The 13,667-nt window shown below is 45.9% G+C and overlaps 1 protein-coding gene across 10 annotated transcripts in view; it reads left to right on the top strand.

The window, feature by feature from the left end:
* The first annotated feature begins 296 nt into the window (after positions 1 to 296).
* FMNL2 (formin like 2) overlaps positions 297 to 13,667 on the top strand; it is a 308,405-nt gene continuing 295,034 nt past the window's right edge. For all 10 annotated transcript variants that reach the window (XM_049712703.1, XM_049712705.1, XM_049712702.1 and 7 more), the window contains exon 1: positions 297 to 430. In XM_049712703.1, coding sequence (XP_049568660.1) covers positions 314 to 430 — 117 coding nt within the window. In that variant the 5' untranslated portion in view covers positions 297 to 313. The remainder of the gene's footprint in view (positions 431 to 13,667) is intronic.

The following is a 13,667-nucleotide window of genomic DNA, read 5'->3' on the forward strand; positions in this document are numbered from 1 at the left end:
GCTATTACTGGCAGGGGGCGGCGTGCCAGCGAAGCAACATGCAGATAGGCGCCCGGCGCCCTGACGACCCCTCCCGAGGAAAGGAGGCCGGGGCGGCGCTGGGGCGGCGGGGAGCATGAGGGAGGCCGGGGGGCGGCTTGGCTCGGAGCGCTGCTAGAGAGCGGCGCGCGCTGCACACTCGCCGGGGCGCAGCGGAGGGCGGGGAGCCGGGCAGGTCGCGCCAGCACTGGAAGCCGGCCGCCGGGAGCTGTTCTGATTTCCGACGCGGACGCAAGGGGCCCGGAGCAGCCCCTGCCCCCGGTGTGCAGCCAACATGGGCAACGCCGGGAGCATGGATTCACAGCAAACCGATTTCAGGGCGCACAACGTGCCTTTGAAGCTGCCGATGCCCGAGCCAGGTGAACTGGAGGAGCGATTTGCCATCGTGCTGGTGAGTGCGCGGCGGCGGCCGGGAGCAGGGCCCCGGGGCTCCGACCAGGCGGTGCAGCTGACCCCAGCCCCCTCCCCTTTTCCCGGCGCCGGGAGCGAGCCTCCTGTCCCAAGAGGGAGGCTCCCACCTCGCCCATTGTGGCCTCCCCCGCCTCCTCTCCGCCCTCCTCCGAGCCCCCCGCGCTCGGCCTTCTCTGCGTCCCGGGATGGGGCCGGGGGCTCGGGGCTGGCTGCCTGGCGGGTCGGCCCCGAACCCATTGTCTGGCGGGAGAGGCACCTCGCAGCGCGTGTGCCCGGGAGGTGTGGCGTGGGCGTGAAGGGAAGGTGGCGCGGGCCGGGGAGGAGGGGGCGGCGAGCCGCTGAGGCTTTTTGTTTAAGAAAAAAAAATTCGCGCAAACCCCGAGTCCTCGAGGACGTCCAGCGGGCGCCCAGCCCGGGTCCTGAGGGGTGCGGGGCAGATGGGCGCATGTGGCGGGTCAGGGGTGCCGCGCCGCGCTGCGCTGTACGGGAAGGCGAACTTGGAGGCGATTTGGCCGAGGGGAGCTCCCCCAAAAGGGAAAGAGAAGGAAACCCGCGCGTGGCGGTGCGGCACCCTCGTCCCTAAGCGAGGAGGGGGACATCAGGCGAGAGAGAAGCTTCGTCTCGGCGCGTTCCTTTTGGTCTTAAATGTTAAGACCACAAAAATGTGCAGTTTTGCGGGGACGTGTTGCGAGCTGACCTGACTCCAGGGGCGACCCCTCCCCTCCCTTCCCCCAGCACACCCAGCCAAGTCTGACTCCCGAAATCCGCTTCTCCTAGCTTTCCAGCTTCGCAAGTCTGAGACATTGAAGACTCCCTTCTTTCTCCCTTTCCTGCTGGGACTAAGTTTCTGGGCCCTTCCCAGCCAGAGCCTGTCAGTGCTGTGAGCTTAGGAGGGTGTGGTGGCCTCCCTCGTCGACCCAGCCAGAGTCTGTACTGCAGTTGATCCCCAGACTTCGATTTTTAGTGTCCTAGCCTCTTTCAAGGGGTGTTGGGAGGGAAACAGGCAAGATTGGAAGCGTTCCTAATACACTTGTAAGTGTACACTTGTAGCCTCTTCCTAGCTAGTAATCTCTACATTCTACAGTGCTAGGCAGCAAGAGAAACTTGTGCTGAAGTCAGTCGAATTCTGCATCTGTGTGCGGGTTTTGGGCATGTAACCTGACAACTTTGGGAATCGACCGGAGTCTGAACACTGGGACGTTTAAATTGCCTTTCCTCAGGCCTTTAAAAGGGGCTGGTTTGATATGGGGAGTAATGTTCTGGATGGCAGATTCGCTTTGTGCTCTGTGGAAGAAGAGGCCACAAGCTTTTTCACACCACCTGGAAACTCTGGTGTGGCAGTCGGGAGATAGATGAGGCTGCCTGTCTTGCTTTGCATGGTCTGTGATCTCCCGCAGCTGCTCCCACTGTTGTGCAGAATGAGACACTCTGAAATGAAACAGCATAGGCTTAATTACTTCTCAAGGCAGCCTGGGTGTATACTTGACCTGTCTTTATAGGGACAAACCTTTTTAATTCAAAATCCTCTTCCTACCGGACAACATAGTTCTTACCTCGTAGCTCTGGGTTTTCTGTGTTTCCATCCATGCTGTGCTGGTGTGTGTGTGTCTGTGTGTGTGTCTGTGTGTGTGTACACTTGAAGTGGGAGGGCCAGTGACACAGGAAAACCAGCTAATAACAATAATGCAATTAAATTCTCAACTGGGATAGCATGTTTTGCATGAGCTTTCAGTTACCCTGCTGATTAGTGACACATGGTATGAATTACTCTTTAGAAAAAAAGTCCCATCCTTAACATGGTGGGTTTGTGTTACTATTAAGTCTAGAAGTCACAAATTCAGTACGTAGAAATTCATGATTGTATATCACAAGCTCTTTGGGGCAGTGGTTGGTCGTGTGGCTACTTTTACTCTACTGTGTCACACAAGTACTGGATGCGGTTCCTTTCTTAATTGCTTAGAATATTTTAAACCTTTCAAAACAAATAAACAAACAACAAAACCAAAAATACCAGGCTGACCTTTTTTGGATTAAAACAAAGCTTTTGGGAAAGTCTCAGCTTGGGGGCCCTCTTGTTAGGGATGCACTTGGACGATTGACTTGGTGTTTCATGTAACACTCCCTGGTCAGCTCCAGCTGCTCTTTGGAGTAAGCTGTAAGAGGAGTTAAAAGGAATCATCTTTATGGGCTGATAGAAGTACAGAGTTATGGTGACTTTTCTTGTGGTCAGTTTTTTTCTAAAGTTGTACATGAAAAGCTCTCAACTGTGCTTTTCTTCATGAATTGCTTAAGAAATAGATCAAACCATTTAATTCTGAAGATCAAGCTTGAAGGACAGATTATAGGTGGTAACGTTTAAAGTATATATATATATATATATATATGGAGAAATTCTCTGCCCTGAGACAATGGGAATCCTGTGGGCATTATTGATACTAGTTTTATTTCCTATATGATAAAGATCATATAAGTGTTTGGGGAGGAAAACAGGATAGTAATACTGTACAAGAAAGTATACAAGCACCTCATTGTAAATATGGCTTACATCAATAATTGGACCATTTCAGGAATGGAAAACAATTCCTCTCACCTCACCAAGCTCTAGATTATATAAAGCATTGGGGAAGAGTATATAAAAATTTAAATGACAGAAGTCCATCTATTTCTGGAAAATCTTGAGATGAAACTTACTCAGTGACTGTCCCCCACCACCCCCATCGGTCCACATGAGTTAAACTGTATGTATCTAAAAAATTAGTGGGCATGAATGGAAGGATGAGAGAGTAAAAGATTGCTGAATAAAGCCCGCGTGCAGCAATGAAGACCCAATGCAGCCCAAAATACATAAATAATATAAATTAAAAAAAAAAAAAGATCAGTGGAGGGAGATAGACTTTAAAAAAAGGTTTTTTTTTTATAAGAGTACTTTATTTAGGATACAAATCAGTTGTCAGTTTTTTTTTTTTTTTTAATTTATTTATTTTTATTTATGGCTGTGTTGGGTCTTCGTTTCTGTGCGAGGGCTTTCTCTAGTTGTGGCAAGCGGGGGCCACTCTTCATCGCGGTGCACGGGCCTCTCACTATTGCGGCCTCTCTTGTTGCGGAGCACAGGCTCCAGACGTGCAGGCTCAGTAATTGTGGCTCACGGGCCCAGTTGCTCCGTGGCATGTGGGATCTTCCCAGACCAGGGCTCGAACCCGTGTCCCCTGCATTGGCAGGCAGATTCTCAACCACTGAGCCACCAGGGAAGCCCCAAAAAGGTTTTTTTAAAGAGGAAAGAAAATGAGATTTTTGAGTAGAGATTTGAGTTACTGAACTTCCTGTAATTAATGACTAGTAAAAATTGGATCCAAATCTTAGGAGTTTCATTCTCCTGAGGAGTCTTCTCCCTCTCTGAACTTGTCTTCAGCATCATTACAATAGTAACTATAAAACTTATATTTAAGGGAAAAGATTACTGACGCCTTGTATACACTTAACTGTTTGCATCCTTGGACCTGCCTGTCAGGTAGAGCTATAAGGTGATATGCCTTTGTGTGTGTAGGATGTTTCTGTTACACTCTTCCATGGAAGTGTTTCATAAATTATAAATTCAATCATCTGCTTCAATCTTTGTTCCTTTAAGTTGTATATATTTTGTGTATTTTACAAGTAATATTTGTCCGTGTTTTTTGGGTCCCACACATTTATAATTATCTAAGTGGCTCTCCATTGTATTTGTTAAATATTGTCTAATTGTTGGGAATACACACACACACACATACTTCCATATCCTTTATTCTTCTTTTTTTTTTTTTTTTTTTTTTTTTGCGGTACGCGGGCCTCTCAGTGTTGTGGTCTCTCCCGTTGCGGAGCACAGGCTCCGGACGCGCAGGCTCAGCGGCCATGGCTCACGGACCCAGCCGCTCCGCGGCATGTGGGATCCTCCCGGACCGGAGCACGAACCCGTGTCCCCTGCATCGGCAGGCGGACTCTCAACCACTGCGCCACCAGGAAAGCCCCATGTCGTTTATTCTTAAAGATGATGCTATGAAGGTGATTTTGGGTGTGGTGAACAATTGATGGTCTTTGTCCAAGAATACCTCTTTGGACGTTAGATGCTCTGTATATTGTTCACTAATTTTTGGCTTGCAGTCACTGTTTACAATTTAAAATGTAAGCCCCTCAATCCCATTGTCAAGGAGCTGTCCTAAGGATCCTTTCTGAGTTTCAGAGGAAGATAATTGTAAGCCCCCCATCCTGGCTGCCATATCTGTGTGATAGCAGATGTCAGGCTGCTCTGCAAACAGATTAAAAAAGATTAGGAAGTGATGGTTTAGGGCCAGTAGTATCTTATGTTTAACACCGGGAACTACTTTCGTGTTTGATTAATTTGAGTCAGTTTCCTTTTCAGTTTTTTTTTCTTGCCCTGAGGTTGAATGTAGTCACTGTACTTAGGAAAAAGTGGGAACATTTTCTGAGAATCTACTATGAGTATGCCCTATGCTTCCATGTTCTCGTTTAATCCTCACAGTAACTCCAGCTATCAGTAACATTATAGATGAGGAAATAAAGATTCCCTAAGTTGCCTCAGGCCATGCAGTTACTAGATAACCAGTCTAGGGTTTTTAGCCAGATTTGGAGATCTCCTCCCCTACCCCCCACCCGCCCCCATTATATTATGCTTCCTTAGGCTTAGAACTGGAAAGAAAGACTGAAAGAAAAAAAAAAGGTCTGGAACTAGCAATAAAGCTGTTAAAAAAAATTCTAAATCTGGTAAGTGCAAGTTTCAAACTATAAAGCTGGCAGAAATTTCTTCGAAGCGACCCAAGTGCACTGTACTGTTTCTCTTTAGATGACATCCGTTTTGGCATCTTCACTGTGCTGTTCTATTTTCAGGCATGGAGTTAAATATTGATTTGGTCCAAAAGTGTACTCTTCAGTTTTTCCTTTCAAGGCAGTCTTGAACTACCTTGGTTGGGAAGTCCAGGTTTTCCACATCAGAGGGGAGAGACAACCCGTCCGTATAGTGCACAAGCTCCAAATGTAATTACTTGTGAAAAGGACGAGGAAGGTCAAGTTTTAACATTTAAATCTATTTCCCTCTGCAAGGTGTTGTTCCCTTTCAACCATTTCCAAGGAGAGCCTTTGCCATGAAGTCTGCTGAGCAGTTGGATGGGTAGGTGTGTAGTTAGGCTATCATCAGATGCATGCTGATTTGTTTTCTCACTTTTCTCCAGCTGAGAGGGAAGGGAGATGGAGAAGGGGGATGGATGGAGTGTTGCGCTTTGAGCTGTTACAGTCTCATCTAGGCAGTAACCCCTGAGTTGTTTTATTCTCCAGAGTGGGAATATGTGCTTAGGGAGGTGCCTTTCATCATTATCAGGGTGCATTTCCCCCCTAAGAATACCCATAAAAAGTGTGAAGATACATTTGGGTATTTAGGATATAAGATGATCAAAGGCTATTCTCTGAATTGCAAATGCTTGGCTCCATTGAGAGACAGGCAGCCCTGTAAACAGATGAGATGCGGGGAGAGAAGGTATGCATGCCCTTAAGTGCTAAGAATTACTTTCACTTGTGGCCTTTCATTTAGCAAACAGCATTGACTCCAAGAGCAGGAGACCTAGTTTCTAGAATCGTAATCTGCATCAACTTGGGCAACTCTTTCCTGTGATCCTCGGTTTTCTTCCTCTGTAAATGGGAATACAGTTTAATAGAACTGTTAGGATAGTCATGAGATTTTTGAAATCATAGCACTTGGAAGTGTAAAACTCCTGGAACGTGATATACTGTGAGCCATTAGCCGACTTCTCGTTTTGAAGATGTTTTGTGTAGAAAAGTATGTAGCTGTATTCTGTCTGATCTAGAGAGTAGAATTTCCAGGGTCAGTGACTGAAAGTCACATAAGCATAAGGAAAAGTGTTCTAATATTCAGAGTTGTCAAAAAATGGAGACTGAGCTTTCCATTAGAGTTGCTTAGACAGAAGTTGTATGAAAAATGCTGATAATTGGAAGGTCTTTCTAAGCCCAGGCTCCAGCAAGTTCATGGCTTGCACGGTGCCTTTCTTGAGGTGAGTCTGCCACATGCAGGCTTTGGAAAAAGAGTTACAGCACCTGAGAATGGGGAAGGGTCTACTTGGAGGCTCCTCCTGGGCTCAAAGAAGAGAAAAAGTAGTGTAGGCTCATGCTTGTTCTGGAAATTTATTCGACTTTACAAAAACTGTTGCCTGAAGGGCTTGGTCTTCATGAACTGTGCTCTTCTTTTCATCCTTAGGGCTTGGGGAATAAGGACAAGGTGAAGTGGGCTCCCTGGCCCTTGTATCTGAGCAAGTAACACACAAACAAGTGGCTAATTAGAGAGGCACTGATTCCAGAAGACACTCTCTCCATTGCAAGAGAGCAGTGGTACCTGGACTCCTCTTAGAAACAAGGCAGTGAATCCCTATAAAAGAACAGACTGGAATTGCTTAGAAGGGAGGGTGGGTTCCCAGCTGTGCAGCTGCTTGGTGGACCCGCTCTTGCAGAGTGGCTCTTCCACTCTACAGTGGGGGACCTTTCCTACCTTCCTCCATTGCAGGAAGTATATCTGTAGACTTCGGCGACCTGGTTTCTGTAGACAGGCTCATGCACCTTCTTGGTTCTCACCTACTTGAACACTGCAGGCAGAGGTAACTCATCTCTTGTCTTCCCTTTAAGATGGTGTCTGCTCAGACTGCAGGGTGATCTTCCCTCCCCAGTCACTGCATCCTCTTCTCCAACACCCTTACCGCCTCCCCCGACCCTGTCCTTTCAACACAACACCAAGGACTATGCGGTTTCTGGTGTATATAATTTGGAAGGGATGTCTAGGGAAGAGCTGGTAGGTCAGAGAGCTGTTTCATGAACTGTGATTCAACCGAGGCCCACAAATGTGGACCAGGATGGCTCAGAATCCCTAAATTGGGAAACACTAACTCCCTACTTGGAGGTATGGTGGTATATGTTGTAAACAGATAGCAGTGCACTTTCTTTTCACACTCTTAAAAAACTGACCAAGGAAACATGACCAGTGGCATCAGAGCTCATGGTCTGGCCCCTTATCACAAACTTTTTATAGTTTCTAGGGCACAGCAAAGCTGTTCCCCTGGTCACATCTTCAGCATTCTTGTGCCGCCTGGAACTGACTTCAGTGACTCTTATTTCACATGTAACCTTAGTCCACTTTTGTTCTTTGCTGAAGAAGCTTTGTTGCATTGATAAGCTGCTGCATCCATCACCACAGAAGCTGAAAACTTTGAGGTGTTTACACCTTGCTATCTCAGGGGTAATCTCCCTTGATTGACTTCCATATGGTAGATGGTACGCCTGGCCTGGTTTATCCTAAAAACTGGTTGGCTGTGGGAAAGGTGTCAAGTCGTTCACACTTTGGCCCCTTGCCCGGTGCTGGTCAGTCACCTATCTCAGGTCCTGCCTTGAGTTGAGGATTTGCTCAGGAACCTGCCTTCTCTTGTTTTTCTTTTTCCCGTGGAAGTTCGGCTGAGCACTTTATTCAGGTAGGTGACGAAGGGATTGACAGGCTAAAGTGGTGCTTCTCAAACTGGGCTGCATATCAGCATCACCTGGAACCCTCAAAAACAGATGTTTGGGTCCCACTCCCAGAGATTCTGATAAGTTTGTCTGGAGTGTGACCTGGGCATCAGGATATTTTAAGGCTCCTTAGGAGATGTGAGCAAGCAGCCATGATTCAGAAGCCACGTGCTAGAGCAGTTTTTCCCCTTTCCCTACCTGCCCCAAAGACCAAGCATAAGAGTTAAAACCACAGGGCTTCCCTGGTGGCGCAGTGGTTGAGTCCACCTGCCGATGCAGGGGACACGGGTTCGTGCCCCGGTCGGGGGGATCCCACATGCCACGGAGCGGCTGGGCCCGTGAGCCATGGCCGCTGAGCCTGCGCGTCTGGAGCCTGTGCTCCGCAATGGGAGAGGCCGCAACAGTGAGAGGCCCGCGTACCGCCAAAAAAAAAAAAAAAAGAGTTAAAACCACAGCAAAAATTTAGAGAAATTAAGCAAAGTTGAGAAGGGTTAAAAAAAAAAAAAAGCTCTTAAAGACATTTGATCCAACCAAAAGCACCAAGATGAGAAATACGGAAGAGATGGATCAAAGCCTGTTGAATGCTAGATTTATTTAACTATGCATTTAAGAAATGACCATAATGAAAATTTGCAGAGGAAGGTCTACATATTATAGCTAAAGAGTGATCAGTGACCCTGAAGTGTACTTCTGGGGCAGAACAATCAATAAATCACTTGTATTTTTGCTTAGGCCTCTATTCTCAAGCCTAACTGTTTGTTGGTTCAGTGCAGGCCTTTTGCTTTGATCTCTGGTTTTACCACTTACAAAGACTCATGAGCTTGGCTCCCCCGAGTGAAATTCAAACACACTTGTGAAATGTAAACAACATTCATTTATTAAGAATCCTATAATCAAGGCAAATTGGCATGCTTATATGAGCAATTAGCTTTGAGAATAGAAAGATAAATAGGTTGCTAGGTCAAGAATGAGCTGGTTGTTCTCAGTGCAAGACTCTGGTTATTCCTTTAATAGTTATAAGCAAATAGACATTCCCCTTATTCATAATCTTTAACATTTGTGGTTTGGGGTTAGAGGAACAGCGTATGTGGTTTTCTGAACTGAGAGGATAGCAGCAATTGTCTCATTTTCGTCTAGAAATATAAATCCAGGAAATGTAGGTAGTTGGTTTATGAGCAGATGAAACTTTCTAGTAATTGGGACGGGGCAAAAGAAGGCATGGATTTAGATGGGAATATTAAAGAATAATGGAGTTTTACTTTGGTGGGGAAGGTTAAGAAGATGACTTTTACAGTGGCAGAAAGATTGAAAATAATCTCATCTGCCTTCAGCGAACAATGATCTTGTGTGTGTGTGTGTGTGTATAGAAGGAAGCCTTAGGATAACTAATAGTAGGAGAAGTTGGATAGAACATGATTGGACCTGCACCATGGCAACATTGCTCTGTGAGTTCAGTACCACTAAATGTCTTTTATTTGTGAAAGCTGGGGAACCTGCATGGAAAGGTGATGAATCATGTGAATAGCTTTGTAGGTCCCTTTGAGTTCTGGCCCTCTCAGTCCCCAGTATGGTCAGCCTTATGGTTCTTCTAAGGAAGCTTTTCCTCTTTAGTGGCAATGTTGACTAATTAGGATTCTTTATCCCCAAGGACTTCTGCCTGATGAACCTAGGAAGCCAATTCAGTCCAGATGTCTTGGGACTAGGATGCTATAAACTTGGAAGTGGTGATTCCCCAGGCCTAACACAAAATCATGATTCTGTTGCCAACTAATCAGGCCATCTAGATGCAAACCTGGAGAGACCATTTAGAACTGTGTGGCCTCCTGGGTTTGTGGAACCATTCAGCCTGCCAGTGTTCAGCTGCTTCAGTGTCCTTTCACTGCAAAAGTTTTGAGTCTCGGGATAGGCATTTATTTGGATTAGAAATCTTCAGATCACCTGTGAATTTACCAGGTCGTGGTCGTCATTTAATGGAGTAATTCTTTAACATTAGACATCTATATTTTCTTTCACCAATGATTGTCAGAAGTTCCCTTAATTTTTCTATCGATAATGGAGAAATTAAAAAATTCCTCTTTTTGTTGTTCTCTGGGATGATATCTCCTAATCATCCTTAAAGTTGTTTTAATTGACAAATAATATACAAACAAAAATGGGCCCGTATCGTAAGTGTACAGCCTGATGGACTCTCACAACCTGAACACACTGCTGTAACCAGCCCTGAGTTCAGGAATCAGAATCTCAGTCTCCCTGTTTTTCTTTAAACATGGGTTCACTTGGCTCCTTGCCTCCCCAGCTGCACTTACTTTCCAAGTGGCCCGACTTACGTGGAAGAAAATAGGCCACAGGATTGTGCCTTGTGGTCTGATTCTAAATGATTCTAACCGTGAGGTTTCCACCACTTCCTTCCAGAGATTTCCTCAGTCCGAGGAGGCCTAACCGTTAGGAAATATTGACATTACAGCAGGATACCGCTGCTTTTAGTTACATCATCATTGATAACCCTAATGGTATTTTTTTTGTATTTGTAGAGTATCTCTGTTTTTCATAATAGTGAGAAGAACATATTTTGATTTGTATTCCTAGAATAAAGCATGAAGCAGGGAGAGATTTCCACAGTTGACAATGAGCATTGGCCCTTTTGCGTTTCAGTACTTGGCATTGGGCACAGGTTTTGTGTATTCCCTTTTACACCTAAGTTTCAGCCTTTAGGTTTTGTCACCTTGATGATTCTTTTGAAATATTAAAAAGTATAAGATTGGGCTTCCCTGGTGGCGCAGTGGTTGAGAGTCCGCCTGCTGACGCAGGGGACACGGGTTCGTGCCCCGGTCTGGGAAGATCCCACATGCTGCAGAGCAGCTGGGCCCGTGAGCCGTGGCCGCTGAGCCTGCGCGTCCGGAGCATGTGCTCCGCAACGGGAGAGGCCACAACAGTGAGAGGCCCGTGTACCAAAAAAAAAAAAAAAAAAGTTTGCCAAGCCCTAGTCTAAAAGTATATATGTACTATATGAAAAAGGATTAAATAAGAATATGGAAAAATAAAGTTGATTTAAAAAAATAATAAAAATAAAAAGTATAAGATTGTAAATTTCATCTTCTGGTTCCATTGTCCCATCAAAGTCCTGTTACATTACTGCAGATGTCGATCCAGTTTGAGAGGCTCTTTGGCTGTGTTTGTTGTTAATGGTTTACCTTCCATTGTCTCCTCTGTAACTTCTGTACACCCCCCTACCCTCCACCCGCTTTCTCATTGAAGCCGTCCACAGTCTGGCCAGACCCATCTTCTTTTCTGTTTCCTTCCTACGCCCAGACGTGGAGATTGCTTTATCTCTGTCCACAGAGCAGGCTTGTACTTGCCCTCCACTATGCCTTTTCTCACGTGATTCTCTTACATATGATGTGCTCTCTTGGCTTCTCTGCTTATTGAACTTATATCCAGCCTTCAAGGCTCTTCTGAAATCCCACTTTTTTCTTGTGTCCTTGCAGACCCGCATCAGCTTGGGGGAGGTGGGAAAAACGACGCTTCTTTGATCTCTTTATAGTATGAATTATTTCTCTTACTCATGAGGCCCTGGATTAAATATCACCTTGTGGGAGGTGTGACTGTAAAATAAGGGGATGCTTTTATGTATCGCTTTGTAGTCACTCCTTACACTGTCAGCCATCTGTTTATGTCCCTGTTTTATTTGCCAGTTTGCACTGTGGGCTCCTGCAAGGTAAGGATCACACCTTAAAGGCCCTGGAAGCTTCTCCTTATCCAGCACAGTGCTTGGCCCAGGGACGGTCTTAGCAGATAATTAATGACTTGATCAGAGAATGGTGCCCCCTGAAACAGGCCCGGGAATTGAGTAGCTGCTCCAAGAACCTATCTAACTGGCCATTCTGGGCTGACTGTGAATTGCACATAGCTTGCCTTTGTGTTGAAATGACACTTTGTCGCAGTTTGCCACTCACCTTGGTATTCCCCCTATCACTTGACTTTAGTAGGTGCCCAAGAACACTAAGCATTCAGAGATGATAAGTTGGAATCGTGCTATTGCCTGACTCCTTATGGAAAACTGGTGAATTAGGAGAAGAGGGGGAGGGCAGTAGAAGTGGCCAAAGGAAATTCATGGTTTTTCACTGTCACTAAGCCAGATTGGTGCGTCATGATGTGCTGTCATCAAGTGAGTGAGTGGTAGCACTGTACCATGGGACTCTAGTAAAGTCAAACATCCTTCACGACAGTCCCTTTGTTACTGGGAGTGAGGCAGGTTTCAGTGAACAGCATTCCTTATTTTGGCATTTTAGTGCTTTGCTGTTTGCAAAGTGCTTGCAAATGATCTTTTGTGATTCTAAGAGTTCTTAATAAATGAGGCAAATAGGGTCTGAAGGTATGTGGCTTGAAGTTACAGAAGAAGGTGGTGAGGTTGGTGAGCCCATCCTAGGTCCTCGGTCAGTAAAACTCCAGGGACATTCCAGTGTCAAATAAGACACTGTTTATGTTTTCTGTGCTTTATAAGCATTATCTTTGCTCTTGGCCACCCTCGGAGGAAGATACTATCTTCCTTTTCCAAATGAGGCGGTGAGGCTCAGAGGGGTAAGGTAGCTGCTCCCAAAGTATGGAGGCAGGATTTGAATCCTGGCTTGTCCGATGAGAGAACTCACTTGTTTCTTCTGCACTGTGTATACTTTCAAGTTATAAGATATCATTCAATGTTGGCTTTTTGTTCTTTGTTCTTCATGTACCCTCTAGACTAAATTCATTCACACAATGACTGTCCATTGTGAGTATTGCATCAGTATAGTGATAGATGTACCAAACTCTGAGGGTTCAGAGAGAAAGTGTCATTTGTGTATTTTGAGTGTTCAGAAACAGCTTCCTTGGAATAGGAAGTAGAGCGATGCCAGCTTGGTCCCAGTCACTGCTAGACTGCACATTTTATTCTATATTGTACAGTTTTACTCACTTGTCACTGCTTAAGAAGGGCTTATACTTTAATCAAACAGTCCAGAAATGTTTATCTAGCAGTTACTATGTGCCAGGCAGTGTCATGGGCACTGGAGGATGTGGTGCTGCATGAGGCCCACCAGTCATCTGCCCTCGAGGAGCTTACATTCCAGCGGTGGGAGGGAGTCGGGTTGGGGGGGGGAGGCGGAGCCAGACATGAAATGGACCTGGATTTCCAACGCAGGCAAGTGCTGTGAGGAGAATAAAATAGGACAGTGTGAGGTGATGGCTCTCATTTAAGATCTGAGTGATGGTGAGCAGGCAGGTAAGAGCCCTCAAGCAGGAGTAACCAGGGCTTGATTTGTTTCTCCCCTGCTGGGCCAGGATGGGATTCCTTGGTCCCTGGAGCAACTGAAGGGAACAGCAAGGGGGATGTCCTCAGCCCCGAAGGCTTCAGACTTCACCTCTGGGGAAGGCTGGAGGAGGCTGGGACCAGGGGTGCAGGAGTCTGTTTCCTTTGTCATAGCAGAGCTGTTTCTTGTAAGTGACTCTGTGTAGTCACATCTCTGCCACTTGTTGAATTCAAAAGATTTTTAGCAAATTGCAGTCTTGTCACTGTTCTGGACCCATGAGACATCCAGTTGGGGAATGGAGTATTTGATTAGTGTAGCAGTGCCCTTCTAAGTAAAGGCTCTCTGAAGGCATCCAGTACTTGGAATGCCCTTTTTATCTACTTGAAG

Source organism: Orcinus orca, chromosome 7 (genome assembly GCF_937001465.1).
Source record: "Orcinus orca chromosome 7, mOrcOrc1.1, whole genome shotgun sequence".
NCBI classification, from domain to species: domain Eukaryota; kingdom Metazoa; phylum Chordata; class Mammalia; order Artiodactyla; family Delphinidae; genus Orcinus; species Orcinus orca.